Below are 21275 nucleotides of genomic sequence, written 5' to 3'. Positions count from 1 at the left end.
GTGTCTGCGTGGGTTTCCGCCGGGTGCTCCGGTTTCCTCCCACAGCCAAAGACTTGCAGGTTGATAGGTAAATTGGCCATTGTAAATTGGCCATTGTAAATTGCCCCAAGTGTAGGTGGGTGGTAGGAGAATGGTGGGGATGTGGTAGAGAATATGGGGCTAATGTAGGATTAGTATAAATGGGTGGTTGTTGGTCGGCACAGACTCGGTGGGCCGAAGGGCCTGTTTCAGTGCTGTATCTATAAATAAATAAAAATAAATAATGCATATGCTCGTATGTAATCATTTTGCACCTTCTCCAGTGCCTTACTTACATCCTTTTTATAACATGGAGGTCAGAAATGTGCACTGTACTCCAAGTGTGGTCTAACTAGGGGTTCGATACAAGTTTAACATAACTTCCCTGCTTCTCAGTTGTTTTGCTTGTCAAGGAGCAGCAAGACTTGACAGCATCTAAGCAGGCCCCATCATTTTGCATGCTACCTAGCTCCTCTTCTGTTCCTGATGTTGCAACCGAGGAGGGAGGAGTGCACTGTTTTTCTTGTTCCACTTCTCCACAGGTCACAACATATATTTAAATTCTTTGCCAGTTACCGATATGACCAATCATGGACTTTATTTTTATCTCAGAATAAAATACACCAACCAGGTTTCTTTAAAAAACAAAAAAATTATCAGTTTATTATAAAACAGGTCTTAACCAGTAATGATGCAAAGCATTAACACAGAGATTGAAATATAAATGTTCCCTTTTTACCTTAGCCCCACGCGCGCACACAGACACTGGTGAACCGAAAAAATAGAGATTTACTCTTTAGAGCTCCATAACAAAAATAGAGACAAAGAATACTTTGTCCAAATACTTGCTAATTCTTGAAGAGAAAAGAGATGTGAAAAGATGTCTTTTATTTTGGCGTCCCAAATAAACGTAGACTGCTATCGCTGCGATCTTCCTCGAACAGTTCTTGTCAGGTGATGATGAAGATCACTTTGGGCAGGCTTTCCAGGAAAAATTCAGCAACAGTTTCAGTCTGTTTCTTATACTTCTCAAAGAAATGGAAAACTGGCAGGCTTTTCAAAGAGCTGGAATAGGCTGAGGTGGGGTTTGCTCCCTTGGTAAGGTTTCTCCAACCGCTTTTCAAACCATTGTCCATATCCCAACTGCCCATCCAAAGCGAAAGCAAAAACATCTCAAGAGTCAACCCCTATAAATCTTGACCTGTCACTTCTTGGTAAACATCTTTCCCCGAGTCACAGAAAAAAGCCCTACTGGGTATTTATCTGAAAACGGGTGCCTTCCAGTAACTTGTTTACAAGCTCAGTCCAAAAGACCTTCTGATGACCTTTTTTTTTAAAAAAAAACCTTGAAGTTCCAGCATCTATGGAATCTTTTTTCAGTTTTAAAACATAAATCATCATTTTTTTTAAAAAAAAGGAAGTACTCTTCACACTGTTAATCTGATTTGAGTTTTGTTGGCTTGCAGTATGGACCAGATGCAGAGGAATGTGCTCTAACCCAAATTTTTTTCTCTGCCCCTTGTATCATCTCTGATTTAGATTGCCAGTTTGTGTAGGATTGTGGGTTAATTTGCACCATGAACATCCATTATGTACTGGGGTGAATTTCATTAAAGCCTGGCTCGGGTATAAAATTAAAACCCAACCCGGTCCCAAGTCCTTTAATTTTTTTAAATGCCCGACCCAACCCCAACACATAGTCGAGTTTGGTCGGGTAGCCAGGCTTTACTGTGGAGTGTGGAGTCTGGACTCCACGTTTTCTGCCTAGACATCCTGAATGTTTATTTGAAGATTACTTCCCGGAGCAAGGCAGCACTGTCCACGTCCAGCCCGACCTGAACCCAAATGCTAGACCCGACCCGGCACATGTCATCGAGTCTGGTCAGGTTCAGGTTGGGTAGCCACACTTTAAATCTCATTGCACATAGTACCCTTGCATTTAGCTGGCATTGCGAGGAAACCTTTTCCTACCAGTGCAAACCTTGCCTTTTAACTTCCTGAATCTTTTTTTTTGTTTAACTAGGTTGATGGGAGAGCTACCTCTTGGCTTTAGGAATCCTACGAGAAGTGAATTTGGCTTTTTCAGATAAATTACGTAGTTACAGCTCAAAAACAAGTCATTCGGCCCAACAAGACAATGTTTATGCTCCACATGAGCTTCTTCCCACCCTACTTCATCTAACCCCATCATCATATCCTTCTATTCCTTTCTCCGTCATACACTTCTACCACAGGCATGATGAGTCGAATGGCCTCTTTGTGTGCTGTAAATTTTCTACATTTCTTTTTTATCTTCATAGTGACCATATGCTCATGGAGCAAACATATCTCTCTCGGCATTGATTGGTATTAAATTGACCCACTTATCGTAGTCAGAGGATAAGCAATGGAGATGGAAAATTGTTGTGCTGGTGCAGAAAGGAGTGCTCTTCTGAGATTGCAGTGAAGGCAGATTGTTGGGGAAGAGTAGAGGGTGCTTTACTGTATGTCTAATCAAGCTATACCTAATCTGAGATGCTGTTTTTTAAATCAAAAATTTGCCGAATAAGTTGTAATCAGTGAGTGATTTTCTTTCACGTGTATTGGCAAAACTTATATTTTCCATACCGAATGAATTAATATGTTCTGTTTGTACTTAATTGATTGGTTTGTCTCGTGTTGCAGGTTTGTATAACAAAGGCTTCATTTATCTTGATGTACCAATATCTGATGACAGTTGCATAGCAGGTAAGCATGTTCTTTGAAGTGAGATTTAATATTCCTAATATGAGTGTTGCTGAAAGAAGAGACATGCTGTCGAAGCTTTTTGTCTTGCATTCGTCAGAACCAACACAAGAATGCCAAATTTCAAAGGGAGCAACAATTTATATTGCATGAGAAAAGGGTGCTGAGTGGTTGGCAAATTGACTCTGGTCAAGGCCTCTGGTCAAGTGGGCGGCGCAGTGGTTAGCACCGCAGCCTCACAGCTCCAGCGACCTGGGTTCAATTCTGGGTACTGCCTGTGTGGAGTTTGCATATTCTCCCTGTGTCTGCGTGGGTTTCCTCCGGGTGCTCCGGTTTCCTCCCACATGCCAAAGACTTGCAGGTTGATAGGGTAATTGGCCATTATAAATTGTCCCTAGTATAGGTAGGTGGTAGGGAAATATAGGAACAGGTGGGGATGTTGTAGGAATATGGGATTAGTGTAGGATTAGTATAAATGGGTGGTTGATGGTCGGCACAGACCTGGTGGGCCGAAGGGCCTGTTTCAGTGCTGTATCTCTATTAAAAAAAAAAGTCGTTGCCATGGAGAATGCACCAGGAACTATTGTCCCCCCCCACGCTTCTGTTTAATTCAAAAAAGGCAAAAAGCCTGAACATGTTCCCTTTGCTTGAAGAGGACAGTCCCTGTGTATGAATATATGTAGCTTCTAGCAAGCATAAGTGAGCCACATTGCGAGCCCAACTGATAATCTTGAATTGGTTGTTAGTGTAATTCTTCGTACACTCTGAATTGTTCAGCAAGTGCTGTCCAGCATCTAATGTTAGACATTATGTTCTGAGTTTTGCTAGTACGGGCTGGTTGAGTACAGTTAGAAACATAGAAAATAGGAGCAGGAGTAGGCCATTCAGCCCTTCGGGCCTGCTCAGCCATTCAAAAAAAGATCATGGCTGATCGTCTAATTCGGTACCCAATTCCCACTTTCTCCCCATATCCCTTAATCCCTTTGGCATTAAGAAATATCTCTATCTCCTATATACTTAATGACTTGGCCTCCACTGCCTTCTGCGGTAGAGAATTCCACAGGTTCACCACCCTCTGAGTGAAGAAATTTCTCCTCATCTCGGTTCTAAATGGCATACTCCGTATCCTGAGACTCTGAACCCCTGGTTCTGGACTCTCCAGCCATCAGGAACATCCTCCCTGCATCTAGCCGGTCTAGTCCTGTTAGAATTTTATAGGTTTCTATGAGATCCCCTCTCATTCTTCTAAACTCTAGTGAATGTAGGCCTAGTCGACCCAATCTCTCCTCATACATCAATCCTGCCATCCCAGGAATCAGCCTAGTAAATCTTCTTTGCACTCCCTCCAAGGCAAGAACATTCTTCCTAAGATAAGGAGACCAAAACTGCACACAATACTCCAGATGTAGTCTTACCAAGACCCTGTATAACTGCAGTAAGATAGTACTCTGCCTATTGCGAGCACCTGAAGGGATGTGCTGTTTGATGCAATCCACCAGTCGTTGGGACATATAGCCTACGTACCTGGCATTGCACTGACACGGAAATTCATATGCCACGTTATTTGTGTGGTAGGCAGAATGTCTTTTTGGCTTGACGGCAGCATCCTATTAGTGGAAAATACCACTTGTGTTGCTCCTGCATAGTAGCAGCGTGAAACGGCTAGCTTCACCTGTTGCTCAAAGTTGTGAGATACCTTACCCTGCTAGGGTAATTTGAGGTAGACTGGGCACTTTTCAGGTCTGAAAGTGGTGGCCTTGAGCCCATTTGTGAGTATGCAGGATACACAGCGAGCAATGATCCTGATCGGGGTAGCCATTATCCCATGGGATAGCTTTGATGCAGATGCACCCCATTTCGGGGTCAAGCTTGCATGGTGAGCAAATGGCTCGGGCCCTTGTTACAAATTGCCAATAAGGTAAATCGTGTAGCGTGTGGAACTGTAGGAAGCTACATATAGTCATACACAGGGACCTGTCCTCTTCAGGCTAAAGGAACATGTCCTGGCTTTGCACCTTCTTGAATTAAACAAGAGCATGGGGGGGACAATAGTTCACTGGTGCATTTTCCATGGTAATGCCTCGACCAATTAGAGTCAAATTGCCAACCAATCAGCACCCTTTTATCATACAGTATAAATTGCTGTTTCCTTTGAAATTTTGCATTCTTGCGTCTGTCCTGATGAGTGCAAGACGAAAAGTTTTGACAGCATGTCTCTTCTTTCAGCAATACTCTGGTTCTGTACTACCAAGCAACTATTGAATCCTAAAATGATTAACTGTAGAATTTATGATCTGAGTGGATATGTGAATTAACTAATCCCTTTTAACAGTGGTATTAATTAAATCGGATTGTTTTCTTTTAAAGCAGGGAAGGTTAAAGGGAATTTTGATAGAGATGTTCAAAATCTTAAAGTTTTGATAAAGGACAGTTGTTTCCAGTGGCAAAAGGGTCAGTAACCAGAGGACACAGGTCAAAGGTAATTGGCAAACGAGCCAGAAGCGGCATGAGAAAAAAAATGTTTAGGCAGTGTTACAACTGAGACAGGAGGAGTGCAGTGTCTTCCTCTAGTTCCACACAACATATATTTAAATGTTTACCCAGTTACCGATATTCTATTTTTATTTCAGAATAAAATTCAACAACCAGGTTTCTTTAATAAACAACAAAATTATTAATTTATTATAAAATGAGACTTATTCAGTAAAGAGGCATATCATTAACACACAAATTGAAGTATTAAAGTTCCCCTTCTAAATTAGCCCAACACACACATCGATTAAAGAAAAAATAAAGTAGTTTTCTCTGCAGAGATCTCTTTACAAAAAAGGCAAAAAAAAACCCCACTTTGACCAAATACTTGTTAATTCTTGAAGGGAAAGAAGATATGGAATGATTTCAGTTGTGGCTTTATTCTGGCATCCCAAAGACACGTAGACAGCTGTCACTGGGATCTTTTTGGAACAGTTCTCTTCAGGCAACGTCAAGGATTAATCTGGCAGGCTTTTCAGGAGAAATGCGGCATCGAGTTTTAGCTCACACTGGATTCTCCGCTTTCTCAGAGGTGGAGAAAGGATGAACTGGTTGCTTCCCTCTTAGCAGGCTGACCCCCAACTGACTCAAAACAATCCAAAGCACAACTAACTCTTGACCACCATAAATCTTGACATGTCACTTCACTCTAAACAAAGACTTGTAGGTTGATAGGTAAATTGACCATTAGAAATTGCCCCTAGTATAGGTAGGTGGTAGGGAAAATATAGGGACAGGTGGGGATGTGGTAGGAATATAGAATTAGTGTAGGATTAGTATAAATGGGTGGTTGATGGTCGGCACAGACTCGGTGGGCCGAAGGGCCTGTTTCAGTGCTGTATCTCTAAAACTAAAAAAAAACTAAATTCTACCTAGTCACCAAGGCTCCTGATGTTTATTTAGCTGAAGATATGAGACATTCAGTAAGGGTTGTTTTTAAACAGAAAACTCAAGTCCTTCCAGTGACCTTTTTAAAAAAAAAAACCAAAGTCTAGCATCCATGGAATTTCTTCAGTCTGAAATGAATCCATTTCCCGAATCTTCAAACATGAATCCTCAAACGATTCTAAAAAATGGAAGCACTTTCGTAACAGCAACAAGTTGTGATCTGGACTTCGCTGACCGTAAAGATGGTGGGAGCAGATTCAGTAGGAATTTTCATAAAGGACTTGAAAAGGTTTGTAGGCTATGTGGCAAGAGCACGGGAGTGGGACTAGTTGGATAGCTCTTTCAAAGAGATACACAGGCATGATGAGCCAAATGCCCTCCCTCTGTGCTGTATCATTCTATGTTATCGTATGACCCAGTTTGTGGTTTTTTTTGCCTCCTCCTCCAGTAATTTCTAAAATTTATCGTACGAAACAAGCGGTTTAATATTAATTAAGATGAAATCCTCAGATTGGCATCCATTCTTTCAGAATCATCACAACAGGCAGCTTGTGTACCTATTTGGGCACACAAAAAAAATAAACTTTGTTAAGCTTATAAATTATTTAAATTTCATAAAAGGATTTGGTCAAAATGTCTTAACTTGATCTTGTGTTATCTTGGTTCATCTCTAGCACTCTTGCCTCTTGAGTTAGAAGACTGGGGTACAGGCATCACTTCCCGTAATCTTAGCTGACACTTCAGTGCAGTACTGAAGAAGTGCTGCATTGTTGGGTGGGTGGGGGCATGGGGTTCATCTTTCAGATGTACTGTTAAACTGAGGTTTAGACAGCACCTTCCAAACCTGCGACATCTACCAACTAGAAGGACCAGGGCAGCAACTGCATGGGAACACCACCACCTGCAAGTTCCCCTCCAAGCCACACACCATCCTGACTTGGAACTATATCGCCGTTCCTTCTCTGTCGCTGGGTCAAAATCCTGGAACTCCCTTCCTAACAGCACTGTGGGTGTACCTACCCCATATGGACTGCAGCGGTTCAGGAAGGCAGCTCAGCACCACCTTCTCAATGGGCAATTAGGGATGAGCAATAAATGCTGGCCTAGCCAACGACGCCCGCATCCCATGAATGAATAAAAAAAAAGGTCCTGTCTAAATGCTCGTGTGGATGTTTGAAGAAGAGCTGGACATTTCTGTTCAGTGCTGACATTTATCACTCAATGAACACCACCAAAAACAGATTGCTGATTGTGTGATTAAAAACACAAAATGCTGGAAAACACTTAGCAGGTCCAGCAGCGCCTGTAGAGAGAGGAACAGAGTTGATGTTTCAGGTTGATAGGCTGTCATCAGAACTGGAAGATGTTAGAGATTAAAGGTTTTGGTGCTAGGCAAACAGGGAATAGTAATGGGACAAGTAAAGATGGATGCAGAGGCAGTGTAAACAGTTGCAGCAGAAGGCTCCGGGGAATGCATCAGAGAAAAGAGGGGTAAATTCCAGGAATATGGACCACCCCGCTGGCCGTGTGTCGGTAGGGGCTCCCCACTCCAGGTCGAGCCATCCTGCAGATGCAACACCTGCCCTTACACCACCTCCCTTTCCACCCTCCAGGACCTCAGACACTACTTCCAGGTGAAATGGCGATTTACTTGGTGGTTCTTCCAACTTAGTATATTGCTCACAATGCAATCTTGTCCACGCTGAAGGTACTAAATGCAGATTGAGTGATTGCTTTGCTGGACACTTCCATTCAGTCTGCAAGCATGACAATGAACTTTAACAGTTTAAATTTGCCACAGAGTAAGGAGAAATGTCTTTACTTAGAAGATTGTTGAATGCTTTTCCACAGGGAGCGGTAGCGGCAGACACTAATGTATCTTTTAAGGGAAGATCAGATAAATATTTTTGGCACAGGAGATGACACAAAAAGGGAAAAGAATAACTTGTAGCTCATCAATCAGTTATTTAAAGATTATTGATCAGTCTGTTGTGAAGTTGCATTCCATGCTTTGGGGACGGAGAGGTGGTTATGAAAACCGCTGATCCTTTTGTAGTTGCTAATTTCAACTTTATTGTTTTCAGCTATCTAAGCTTTATATAAGTCCTGGAAAATTTGTCCTGAAATGTTAATATTTTCCCCCCCTTTGTTTAGTTCCACCATTAGAGGGCTTTGTGATGAACCGGGTCCAAGGTGATTACTTTGAAACGCTTCTCTACAAGATTTTTGTTTCTATCGATGAACAAACCAATGTTGCAGAGGTAGGGGGGAACAAACAAAAGAAATTTTGTTTTATGTATTTTCTTACTCAGTGCAAGCAGTCACACAACAGCTTTTTTTTTAAAACGGAAAGTTTTCATTACTGAGGGAGTGTTACACTGTCGGAGGTGCATTCTTTCAGATGTTAAACTGAGGCCTCTTCTGCTCCACAAAAGATCCCACAGCATTATTCAAAGAAGAGCAGGGAATGCTCCCAAGTGTCCTGGGGAATATTTATCCCTCATCCAACATCATTTTAAAGAAAAAAAAATTGTCTGGTCAAGATCTCATTGCTGTTTGTGGGAGCAGATTGACTGTTGCATTTCCTACATTACAACAGTGACTACACTTCAAAAGTGCTCCATTGACTGTGAACCACTTTGGGAGGTCTTGAGGTTGAAGAAGGCCCTTTACAAATGCATTTTTTCCTTGCTTTCTTTCCTGAAATTTTCATGTAATCTGACTTGTTTCTTTTGCTTATATGAACAGTTTTTTTTCTTTGAAGTCCTAGACTAGAAACTAAGTACAGCTGTGACGTTAGAAAAGAAGAAAATAGTGAAATACAGTGGAAGATTTGAAACCAGATGGTGCATTTTTGATTTTATTTTTTAAAAAAAAGTCTAGAGTACAAGAATTAAAAAGTAGCAAATTATACAAGACTTTTATTAGCCCTCTGTTGGTGTAATTTGTGCAGTTGTGAGTGCTACTTTATTGAAGGAACATTAGGGCTATAGATAATGAATAGCACAGATTAACCAGGGTAATGCCAGAGATAGGAAATTACAGTTACGACTTGAGGAGAAACTTGAGATAGTGGAACTATTTTCACTCAAACAGGCAAGTCTAAGAGGAGATTTAGTGGATTTTTTTTTAATTATAAAGGGCTAGGCAGTTGGGATTTAGGAAGTGCAATTGTAAGTGACTTGTGGGAGCATTTTCTCCTTGGGCAGACTCACTTGGAAGTGAGTTTGGAGGGGATTGGGTTGGGAGGGAATGTGCGTGGTGATGGGTACAAGGGAATGATCAGAGATGGCTTTGTCTGAAAGAGACCTTGGGAACCGAGAGGCCATGGGTGATGGCAAGATTGAGGAATGGTCATCAGTATGTGTGGGAACAACTTTTTCAAAAATTCAGGAGCCTTTTATTTTATTGATGTTTGTGTTTCCAGAACGTGTGTCTTTGAAGAATTTAATGACCTATTTATTGTTTTTCAGTTGGCGAATGTGCTGGAAATAGATTTGTCCCTTGTGAAGGTACATATGCTTTACAAATGTGTGAATTAATATTCAGATTCCCAGGCATGGTAAAGATAAGCGTATTTTGAACCTTTTAAAATTGTTTCACTTTTGGCTTGTGACGTTTTAAATTGTCATTATTTTGCTAGAACTATGACTTGAGATTTGAAAATGCTGCAAGGAGCAATAGTGTAGATGCAAAAAAGTTTGATTAACCTAATTATCTTACTTTTTATAGTTTTCACTGAATAACAGACTGTTGTGAAATTGAATTTCCAAAATATCAGTAAAAATTCCAGAATGCCATGTAATTGAAAGGAATGTCGCTTATTCAGTCAGAATCACTGGTGTCTCTATTATAAAACATTGAATACTCTGACTCATCACAAGCAATGCAATGGGAAATCTTCTGTTAATTTATTAAAAATCTTGCATCTGCATACATTTCCAATCAACATTAACCAGCATACGTTCCTGAGCCCATGTTTAAATTGAAAATTATTTGTGTGAAACTGGTCAGGCTGCAGTTATAGCAGTGGGTGACTGCAGTGCTGTAACTGGCAGAAGAATGTATTTACAGTATGACACGTTTATATAGAAATTGCCCATCATTTAGTGCACAACAGTATGGTCTGCATTTTGTAGTTGTAATGATGCTAAAACTGTCGGCGTTCACTGTCATTACTCTGTGTAACTGACAGCAACTTCAGGCATCTGCACGCGTGCAGTTAAACCTGGAAATCTGTCACCGATTCCCCGCATCTCCCTAGGGTGCATTGTTGAAGTCCTCATAGATGGAAATCACTTAGAAATTATTGAATTGATGTGGATTTCCACTTTTTATTCTATTCTCACTGCAACAACCCTTGACAAAGTTGTGCCTTGTTGAATGAGGTGTAACTGGATTTTTAATTGCGAACTAAGTCATAATTACTGCTGACTAACCTCTCTGGCCCTGAAAATCTAAATTTATATTCGTGGAATGTCAAATTTCTCCATTCCATGATAATGTCAGATTTTTAAAACATATATTTTTTTAATTCAACTTATTCCTTAATTCCATGTGTATGTCCCAATCTTTCACTTCCTGTAAAATTATAAAATGTATTTCCTGGTTTGCTGTCTGAGAATTCTTCAGTGTGATTGGCTGCTTACCCTTCTTGATGACATCACTATTGCTGAACGCCACAGGCCCCCTATGGTTGGCACCAGAATGAAATTTGTGTCGGAAAAGGTGAAATCACACCACAGAGCTTGCTAGACCTTTGTAGGCAGCTTGCTTTGAGATCGGAGTTGAGCGCTGTCACTTCATCGTTTACTGCAAAATCTAGGCCTATATGGCCCTAATGTGAGTTTTATATATATATTTGATAATTCTGTGGAAAATCTTTATTTGAGGACATAAGTTTGAAAGTGTTCATTTTGTCTCTTCAGAATGCAGTGTCAATGTACTGTCGGCTGGGTTTTGCACACAGAAAAGGACAAGTGATAAATGCAGAGCAGCTTCACCCAGCGTGGAAGAATGTTCCATCAGTCAACAGATTAAAGTAAGGGGAGGCTTTCAAATTAAATCTGTATGGATCATAGCTACAGGTTGTGAAGCTTTATTTAACTAGGAGGTTGAGAAACAAACTTTCTTTCTAAGTGTAATCTGGGTTAATTTAAGACAGAGCAATATGTTGGCTCAGTGAAGCAAAATTGTTCACTAATTTAGAAATTTATCTGTTGCACATTAAAAATGATGAATCGCAGCATTGCATCTCCGATTGCATTGACGTTTTAGGCTTGATAATGGGAACGCTCATTTTAAAGGGGCAAACTTCAGCTGCAGCACCTGTTATACCTGTAGATGGTACTGCGATTATTCTTAGCAATATTTATAGTCCTGGCATCTAATGCTAGCTGAATGCCGCCTTGTACCTGTATAGTAAAACCATTTGAGTGAAGACCATGAATCTTATTTGCCCAAATCATAAATTTTATGGGACAAAAGTTAGTCTCTTCCCCTCCACCCCAAAGTGCAGCAGCAATAAAAAATTGTTTAATATTATTCCTTTTTGTAATGGGATTCTATAACTGAGTTGTTGGACTTCTGATTTCAGGTGACTGTAGAGCTCCAGATGGAGACCTGCTATGCCAAATGCAATTTCAGGCCATCAGTTCCATCCTTTAACGTGGTTACCTTGTATAAAAGTGCCTTCTAAACTACTAAGTGATCTTAAAGAGCTGCGTAACTCCTCTAATATTATTGGATACTGTTGCAAACGTTTCAGAAATGTGCTCCCTACTCAACTGCTCACGCTTTTGCAGATGCATTAGTGTAAAAGCTGTTGTCTTCCAGAATTATTTTCCCACTCATGGAGGTCTAAGCGAGGATCCAGATTCTCTCATAAATTTGAGAGAGTTTATATTTTCCCTGAATGAAGAGAAAATGAGAAATTGAATTTCTTGAGGTAAAATAATTTGTGCCCTTTTGTGTTTCCTAAAATTGCAGCCATCACACAAAATAAACACTAAACTGTTTTTGCCATCTTCAAACCGCTTTGTGCACACAGTGCCTATCAAAGAATTTGTAACACTGAAATAGGCCTTTTGGACTAACCTGTCTGTGCCGGTGTTTATGATGCACACGAGCCTCCTCTGTTTACTCCATCATCATATTCCATTGACATATCCTCCTTTTCTCCCGCATGTACTTATCTAACTTTCCATGAAATGCATTATGCTATTTACCTCAACCTATGTGGTAGTGAGTCCACATTCTCACTACACTTTTGAGTAAAAGAAGTTTTTTTTTCCTGAATTATCTATTGGATTTATTAGTGGCTATCTTGCATTTATGGCTCCTAGTTCTGATCTTCCCCACGAGTGGAAACATCTCTACGTCTACCTTATTGAATCACTTCATAATTTTAAAGACCTCTATCGGGTTACTCCTCAGTCTTTTCGAGAGAAAGGAGCCCCAGCCTGTTCAGTTTTTCCTGTTAATTGTAAACCTCATCACTAAAGAGCTGTACTAGCATATTGCAGAGCTCATGGTTATTCTTTCAATTATACAAGCTGCAACATCATTATCGTTGAAAACGGCTACCACATAATCGCGCACACAAAGTGAATCAGACCTAGGAACTTAGTTTCTGAAATGAAAGCTATAGTCCAGAAACACATCAATGAGATACAGATACATTAGTCTTTCTTTGCCTGTTGGGGTGAAGGATATTTCGCATCAAATCTCATTTTTATTGCCCTCATGGGGATGTGTTTGCCTATTTTTAAAAAATCTCTTGTGACTTAATATTTGAAGTTTGTTCTGATGAAATTTTTTGCTTGCACGAATATGGATTTGACAAAGGAAAAGCTGGTAAGTGCTGTTTTCACAAGTTCTGTTAACAGATCAGAAACTCTTTATTTTGCATCTTAATGGAATTTCTAAAGCTGCTGAAACTGTTAACCACTTGGAACAGTGCTGTGTGTGTATAATATATATAACGTATATTTTATTAATGTAAAATTAAATTCAAGATTATGGAACTTTGAGGTTTTATATCAGATCAAATCCTGCTTAATAGCATGTCTGTCTAGAAAATCTTTTTGCTGGAACACAAAATTTGATTAATCAGTTCTGTTACTACTGGAGAAACTAAAAATGATATTTTGTATCAGCCAGTGTCTTTCAAATGTGTCTTAAAGTATTGCTGTGGGAACCCAGTTCACAGTGCTTTTGATATGTTTTGACCATCGATAAATAATCCTTTTTTTTAATGCTGTCTATGGTGTCTGGCCTTTCTTCCTCTTCTCTTCCAATTCTGTTTTTCTCAGCTTTGCCTATAAATTTCAAAATACATTTTGCATCCAATGTGCTAATCTCTACAGACATTTGTTAGAATATTTATAGTGTCTGTATTTTACCTCTTGGTCATATGTTTGGTGCATACAGTGCAGAACATATGAATATCTTGTTTTTATTTGAAATGTTTCAAACCATGCTCAGCACTTACTGTCACTGGAAATAAGGTGCAAAAAAAGGAGGTTAAATTTGAGACCATCAGGATTTATTGTTGACTTTTAACTGCCTTCCGCAATGGTCTAGCAAGTTATATCAGTTATATCAAACCACTACAAAGAAGTCAAAACTGTGGGTGTACCTACGCCACATGGACTGTAGCAGTTCAAGAAGGCGCCTGACCGCCACCTTCTCAAGGGCAGTTTGGGATGGGCAATAAATGCTGGCCTGATAGCAACGCACGCATCCCATGAGCAATTATACAAAAAAGAAAATCAGTTACTGCAGTAAACCTCTAAGATACTTGGCATAGTTTCTATCACTTATTTTCTTCAATGAAATAAGCGTTCTTTAAAGTTGAGCACTTAAATTCCAAGTGTGCAACTTTATAGTTGTAGAACTGCACACAAAGCTGCACTAACACCAATGGTGCTTTGTTGCTTTCTACAGGTGTGCAATGGATCCACAGAAAATGTTGCTGTCATGGGATGGGACTGAAAATCGGAGTCCTGTGCATGATATAACAACAGAGATGGATACAGCTAGTCAAGATGATGTAGGTTAGTGCGTGACTCTTCAATTAGTTTTATCATGTAATGTACAATGTGTGGCACTGAACAATGTTTATACATTTAGGCAACTTATTTGACTGTCAAAAAAGTATATGGTGATCTTAAAAAAAATACAGTGACTCCTGACAACACAGAACGAGGTCTGAAGTGAGCTGCTGTGGGGGGGTGGCAGTTCGAAGCAGTGAGCGAGTGGCCGGAGAACGGGGTGGGTGGGTGGGGCGGCGGGTGGGGGAGAATGGGGAGCGAGTGTTGAGTGGTGAGGCCAGATCCATTAGCTTAGGGAAGGCAGAGGGGGAGCCAGCGACGAGAAGGCGGGCACAGGAGGGAGCGGCAAAATAGAAGTGCAATGGCAGGGGGAGCAGGGGACTGTTGGGGTGGGATGGAGGCGGTGATGGTAGCCATTGAGGGAATTTTCAGGGTTGAATTTGTTTTTTGTGATAAATTGAGCAGTGCCATCATTAATCTTGGCATTTGTCTGAAACTTCGCAGACAGTGACGTTTCAGTGAAGAGGCTGCATTTGCGCATGTGCCAGTACTGTGCCACCTAGTGGTTGCATTGTCTTCAAATGCAGCCTAACAAATATTGCAAATGAAAGCAGAGGAAATTTGTACTGTAACGACATAGTCCTACCTACACCACATGGACTGCAGTGATTCAAGAAGACAGCTCATCACCACTTTCTTGAGGGCACTTAGGGATGAGCAATAAATTCTGGCCTTGCTAGTGATGCTCATCCTGCGAACGAATGAAAACAAAAGTGTTTTTCTAATCATTTGGGTTTTCAAACCGTCAAACACTTTACCTTAAAGTGAAGAACAAAAAGTATCTGAAAGATGCTTTGTGAAGTACTACAGCTGGGAATTTCTGGGTAGGGTAACATAGTGGTTATGTTAGTAGTAACAGAGAAGCCTGGACTAATGATTTCGAGACATGAGTTCACATTCCACCATGGCAGCTGCAGAGAATTTCAATTCAGTTAATTAAGTAAATCTGGAATAAAAAGCTAGTACTAGTAATGGTCACTATGTAACTACTGGATTATGTGAACATATGAACATCTGCATTAGGAGCAGGAGTAGGTCACTCGGCCCTTCGAGCCTGCTCTGTCATTCAATAAGTTCATGGCTGAACTGATTACTCCACATTTCCACCTACCCCTGATAACCTTCCACTCCCTTGCTTATCAAGAATCTATCTATCTCGGCCTTAAAAATATTCTAAGACTTTGCTTCCACCACCTTTTGTGGAAAAGAATTCCAAAGACTCAAGACCCTCAGAGAAAAAATTTCTCCTCCTCTCTGTCTTAAATGGGCGACCCCTTATTTTTAAACAGTGACTCCCTAGTTCTAGATTCTTCCACAAGGGGAAACATCCTTTCCACATCCACCCTGTCAAGACCTGTCGGGATCTTCTATGTTTCAATCAAGTGGCCTCTTACTCTTCTGAATTCCAGTGGATACAAGCCTAGCCTGTCCAATGTTTCCTCGTAAGACAGCCCACCCATTCCAGGTATTAGTCTAGTAAACCTTCTCTGTACTGCCTCCAACGCATTTACATCCTTCCTTAAGTAAGGTGTCTAGTACTCCAGATGTGGTCTCACCAATGCCCTGTATAGCTGAAGCATAACCTCCCTACTTTTGTATTCAATTCCCCTCGCGATAAACGATAACATTCTATTAGCTTTCTTAATTACGTGCTGTACCTGCATGCTAACCTTTTGCGATTCATGCACTAGGACACCCAGATCCCTCTGCATCTCAGAGCTCTGCAATCACTCACCATTTAGATAATATGCTTCTTTGTTATTCCTGTCAAAGTGGACAATTTCACACTTTCCCACATTATACTCCATTTGCCAGGTCTTTGCCCACTCACTTAACCTATCTATATTCCTTTGTAGCCTCCTTGTGTCCTCTTCACAAGTTACTTTCCTACCTATCTTTGTGTCGTCAGCAAATTTAGCAACCATACCTTTGGTCCCTTCATCTAAGTCATTTATATAAATTGTAATAAGTTGAGGCCCCAGCACAGATCCCTGTGGCACACCACTCATTACATCTTGCCAACCAGCAAATGACCCATTTATGCCTACTCTCTGTTTCCTGTTAGCTAGCCAATCTTCTGTCCATGCCAATATGTTAGCCCCTACACCAATAACTTTTGAGGTGGCAACTTATCAAATGCCTTCTGGAAATCTTAAGTACAATACATCCACTGGTTCCCCTTTATCCACAGCACACTCCCTCAAAGAACTCCAATAAATTGGTTAAACATGATTTCCCTTTCACAAAACCATATTGACTCTGCCTGATTACCTTGAATTTTTCTAAGTGCCCTGCGATAACATCTTTAATAACTTCTAACATTTTCCCTAAGACAGATATTAAGCTAACTGGCCTGTAGTTTCCTTCTTTCTGTCCCCCTCCCTTTTTGAATAAAGGAGTTACATTTGTTATTTCCAATCTAACAGAACCTTCCCCAAATCTAGGGAATTTTTGGAAAATTAAAACTAACTCATCAACTATCTCACTTGCCACTTCTTTTAACAAACTAGGATGAAGTCCATCAGGACCCGGGGACTTGTCAGCCTACAGCGCCAACAATTTGTTCAGTGCCATTTCCCTGGTGATTGTAATTTTCTTGAGTTCCTCCCTCTCTTCCATTTCCTGACTTGGAGCTAATACTGGGATGTTACTTGTATCCTCAATAGTGAAAACTGATGCAAAATATCTGTTCAATTCATCTGCCATCTCCTTATTATCCATTATTAATTCCCCAGACTCACATTCTATAGGACCAACCCTCACTTTGTTAACTCATTTCTTTTTTAAATATCTATAGACGCTCTTCCTATCTGTCTTTATATTTCTAGCTAGCTTTCTCCCGCACTCTAATTTTACCTTCCCTATCAATCTTTTAGTCATTCTTTGCTGTTTTTTATATTCTGTCCAATTTTCTGACCTGCCTCCCATCTTTGTGCAATTATAGGCTTTTTCTTTACGTTTCTTGCTATCTTTAACTGTTTTAGTTAACCATGGATGGTGGGTCCCACCCTTGGAATTTTGCTTTCTAGTTGAAATGTATTCTGAAATATTTCCTTAAATGTCTGCCACTGCATCTCTATTGACCTATCACTTAAACTGATTTGCCAGTTCACTTTCATGCCCTCATAATTGCCCTTATTTAAGTTTAAAAAAATTAGTCCTGAACCCACTCTTCTTTCCCTGAAACCAATGTAAAATTCAAACATGTGATTGCTGCTACCTAGGGGCACCTTAACTATGAAGTCATTAATTAATCCTATCTCGCTGCACAATACCAGGTCTAGTATAGCCTGCTCTCTGGTTGGCTCCAGAACGTATTGCTCCAAGAAATCCCGAGGGTGGCGCAGTGGTTAGCTCCGCAGCCTCACCGCTCCAGCGACCCGGGTTCAATTCTGGGTACTGCCTGTGTGGAGTTTGCAAGTTCTCCCTGTGTCTGCGTGGGTTTCCTCCGGGTGCTCCGGTTTCCTCCCACAGCCAAAAGGACTTGCAGGTTGATGGGTAAATTGGCCATTATAAATTGCCCCTAGTATAGGTAGGTGGTAGGGGAATATAGGGACAGGTGAGGCTGTGGTAAGAATATGGGATTAGTGTAGGATTAGTATAAATGGGTGGTTAATGGTCGGCACGGACTCAGTGGGCCGAAGGGCCTGTTTCAGTGCTGTATCTCTAAATCTAAATCAAAAAAAATCAACGTTCTATGTACTCCTCATCTAGGCTACCTCTGCCATCTGAATTTTCCAGTCTATATGTAGGTTAAAATCCCCCATAATTATCGCTGTACCTTTCTGACAAGCTGGCATTATTTCTTCCTTTATACCCCCTCCTACAGTGTGATTAATGTTAGGTGGCCTGCACACCACTCCCACAATTATCTTAAAAACCCATCTGATTCACTAATGTCCTTTAGGGAGGGAAATGTGCCGTCCTTACCTGGTCTGGCCTATCGATGATTCCAGACCCACTGCAATGTGGTTGACATTAACTACCTTCTGAAATGGCCTAGCAAGCCACTCAGTTGACAAGTAAGTGACTCGCCACCACCTTCTGAAGAGCAGTTAGGGATGAGCAATAAATGGTGGGTTTGCCAGTGACGCCCACATCTCATGAATGAATTTTTAAAAAATAAAGTGTTATGAGCACTGATCTGCAAAGGCCACAACATAGAAGTTGTTCAAGTATTTTTCTAGCTTTGTCATGTGTTTATAACTTTATTTCATGGTTAAAGGATCATTGTTGTCTTGATTTTCAGCTGACTCTGCCAGCGTGAACAGTCTGAGCATGCCCAGTGGACACACTAAACGAATTGCCTTCCTGTTTGATTCAACCCTTACAGCGTTCTTGATGATGGGAAACCTTTCACCGGTGAAGTGTCCTAAAATCTTTCTTTTCTGGTGTATAGTGATTTGTACTATTGCATATGAAGAAAGACTTTCATTTAAACAGCGCCTTTCAGAACATCGCAAAACATTTTACAGCCAATGAAGTACTTCTGAAGTGTAGTCAATGTTGCTTTGTGGGAAACATGGTAGCCACTTTATGTACAGCAAGCTCCCACAAACAGCAATGTGATAATGATCAGATAATCTGTTATAATTATGCTTGTTGAGGGCTAAATATTGACCAGGACACCAGGGAGAAATACCCTTTCGTAATAGTGCCCTGGGATCTTTTATAGAAGAGCTGGGACTTGATATGGCATAATAGTCTGCGCATGAAATTTCAAAGTTGATGTCACTCAAATCAAAGGAAATGATGAAAAGCAACCAAGTGTCACAGTTCAACAATAATATCATGATAGATTCCTCATTGCTGGAGTGTGTCCAAGCTGTAAATGATTTATTCATCTTCTGTGGGTCTATAATGACTGAGGAGTCCGTGTGGGATTGGCATGGACATCCACAGAACTGGCACTTCATATCGTTGGTGCTTGGGGGAGCTTCTGCTGCTGCACCATCTCTGGCCTTCCTCTGGGCACGTCGGGTGTTGCGAGTTTGGCGTAGATGGTTCTCGAAACATGCTGAACCAAATTTCCGTGCTTGCTTTCACATGAGCCAGTCGGCTGCAGTGTTTCCCTAAGGTAGGTGGTCTGCAATGCAGAAGTTTGTAAGGCTCTTTATTTTTAGGGTGTCCTTTCATGATCTGCCCTGACCACCTTGATGTCATTTAACCTGAAAGAGTTCCCCGTAGAAGATTTGCTTGGGGATTCTGTAATCATCCATACGGGAGACATGGCCTGCCCATCCAAGTTAATATTTGTTGTATACTGCTTCTGTTGCTTAGGTATGTGAAATTTTGCTTGGAAAGTAATGTTAGAGATGCTAAATAGCGTGAACTAGTTTTCACAAAATTAAAATAAAAGCAAAATACTGCAGATGCTGGAAATCTGAAATAAAAACAAGAAAAGCTGGAAATACTCCATAGGTTGGGCAGTGTCTGTGGAGAGAGAAGCAGAGTTAACATTTCAGGTCAGTGACCATCAGAACTGGCAGATATAGAAATGTGAAAGGTTTTAAGCAAGTAAAGCAGGGGTGGGGCAAGAAATAACAAAAGAGAAAGTGCTGATAGGACAAGGTCACAGAGAATAACTGACCAGGTCTGTACTAATGCTTTGTCTTTCACCACACCATTAACATACCATTTGCCTTTGCTCCATGACCTTCTGGTCAGTTATTCTCTGTGACCTTGTCCTATCAGCACTTTCTCTTTTGTTATCTCTTGCCCAACCCCTGCTTTACTTGCTTAAAACCTATTACATTTCTAATATTTGCCAGTTCTGATGGAGGGTCACTGACCTGAAATGTTAACTCTGGTTCTCTCTCCACAGATGCTGCCAGACCTGCTGAATATTTCCAGCATTTCTTGTTTCTATTTCACACAATTTATACAGCTTTAGCAATGCAGAGTAAATTTTGGACCTGTTTCTGTATGGAATTACTGCAAACAATTGACTTTTTAATACTAATGGTTTGTTTTAATTTTGTTCATGTTTCGTTGCCTCTTCTGCAGAACCTGAAGAGCCATGCTGTCACTATGTTTGAAGTTGGGAAGTTATCAGATGAGTCACTGGACAGCTTCCTTGTGGAACTTGAAAAGGTATGTTATTAGGCAGAGTTTGCTTCAGTTAGCCCTGAAGCATTCCATGGGTCACTGGATGTCCAAAATAATGAAGTACATGACAATTATGAGGAGTTTGATAGAGTAAATGGGGAGAAACTCTTTCTACTGGCAGGAGGATTTGTAACCAAAGGCAACAGATTTATGATAATTAGCAAAAGAACCAGTGGGGAGATGAAGTGACCTTTTTATGCAGCGAGTTAAGACTTGGAATATGCAGCCTGAAAGAGCATTGCTAGTAGATTCAGTAGCAACTTTCAAAAGGAATGTTTTTTTTATTCGTTCCTGGAATGTGGGCGTCGCTGGCTAGGCTATTGCCCATCCCTAATTGCCTTTGAGAAGGTGGTGGAGAGCTGCCTTCTTGAACCGCTGTGGTCCTTGGGGTGTACATACACCCACAGTGCTTTTAGGAAGGGAGTTCCAGGATTTTGATCCAGCAACAGTGAAGTTGCAGTATAGTTCCAAGTCAGGATGGTGTGTGGCTTGGAGGGGAACTTGCAGATGCTGGTGATCTCATGCATCTGCTGCCCTTGTCCTAGGTGGTAGAGGTCGTGGGTTTGGAAGGTGCTGTCGAAGGAGCCTTAGTGAGTTGCTGCAGTGCATCTTGTAGATGGGACACGCTGCTGCCACTGTGCGTCCGTGGTGGAAGGGGTGAATCAAGAGGGCTGCTTTGTCCTGGATGGTGACGAGCTTCTTGAGTGTTGTTGGAACTACACTCACCCATCTCACTCCTGACTTGTGCCTTGTAGATCGTGGATAGGTGTTGGGGAGTCAGGAGGTGAGTTACTCACCACAGAATTCTCAGCCTCTGACCTGCTCTTCTTGCCACAGTATTTATGTGGCTGGTCATAGTTTAGTTTAGAGATACAGCACTGAAACAGGCCC

General features: G+C 41.0%; 1 protein-coding gene across 3 annotated transcripts in view; it reads left to right on the top strand.

Moving 5' to 3' along the window:
- The window catches only part of fam91a1 (family with sequence similarity 91 member A1), a 66466-nt gene that overhangs the window by 23117 nt on the left and 22074 nt on the right, over window positions 1–21275 (top strand). For all 3 annotated transcript variants that reach the window (XM_068032520.1, XM_068032519.1, XM_068032521.1), the window contains exons 8-14: window positions 2683–2745; window positions 8317–8423; window positions 9636–9674; window positions 11091–11203; window positions 14110–14219; window positions 18526–18638; window positions 20283–20369. In XM_068032520.1, the coding sequence (XP_067888621.1) occupies window positions 2683–2745; window positions 8317–8423; window positions 9636–9674; window positions 11091–11203; window positions 14110–14219; window positions 18526–18638; window positions 20283–20369 (632 nt within the window). The remainder of the gene's footprint in view (window positions 1–2682; window positions 2746–8316; window positions 8424–9635; window positions 9675–11090; window positions 11204–14109; window positions 14220–18525; window positions 18639–20282; window positions 20370–21275) is intronic.

Source organism: Heterodontus francisci, chromosome 5 (assembly GCF_036365525.1).
Source record: "Heterodontus francisci isolate sHetFra1 chromosome 5, sHetFra1.hap1, whole genome shotgun sequence".
NCBI classification, from domain to species: domain Eukaryota; kingdom Metazoa; phylum Chordata; class Chondrichthyes; order Heterodontiformes; family Heterodontidae; genus Heterodontus; species Heterodontus francisci.
This window is presented reverse-complemented; position numbering and strand designations above follow the sequence as displayed.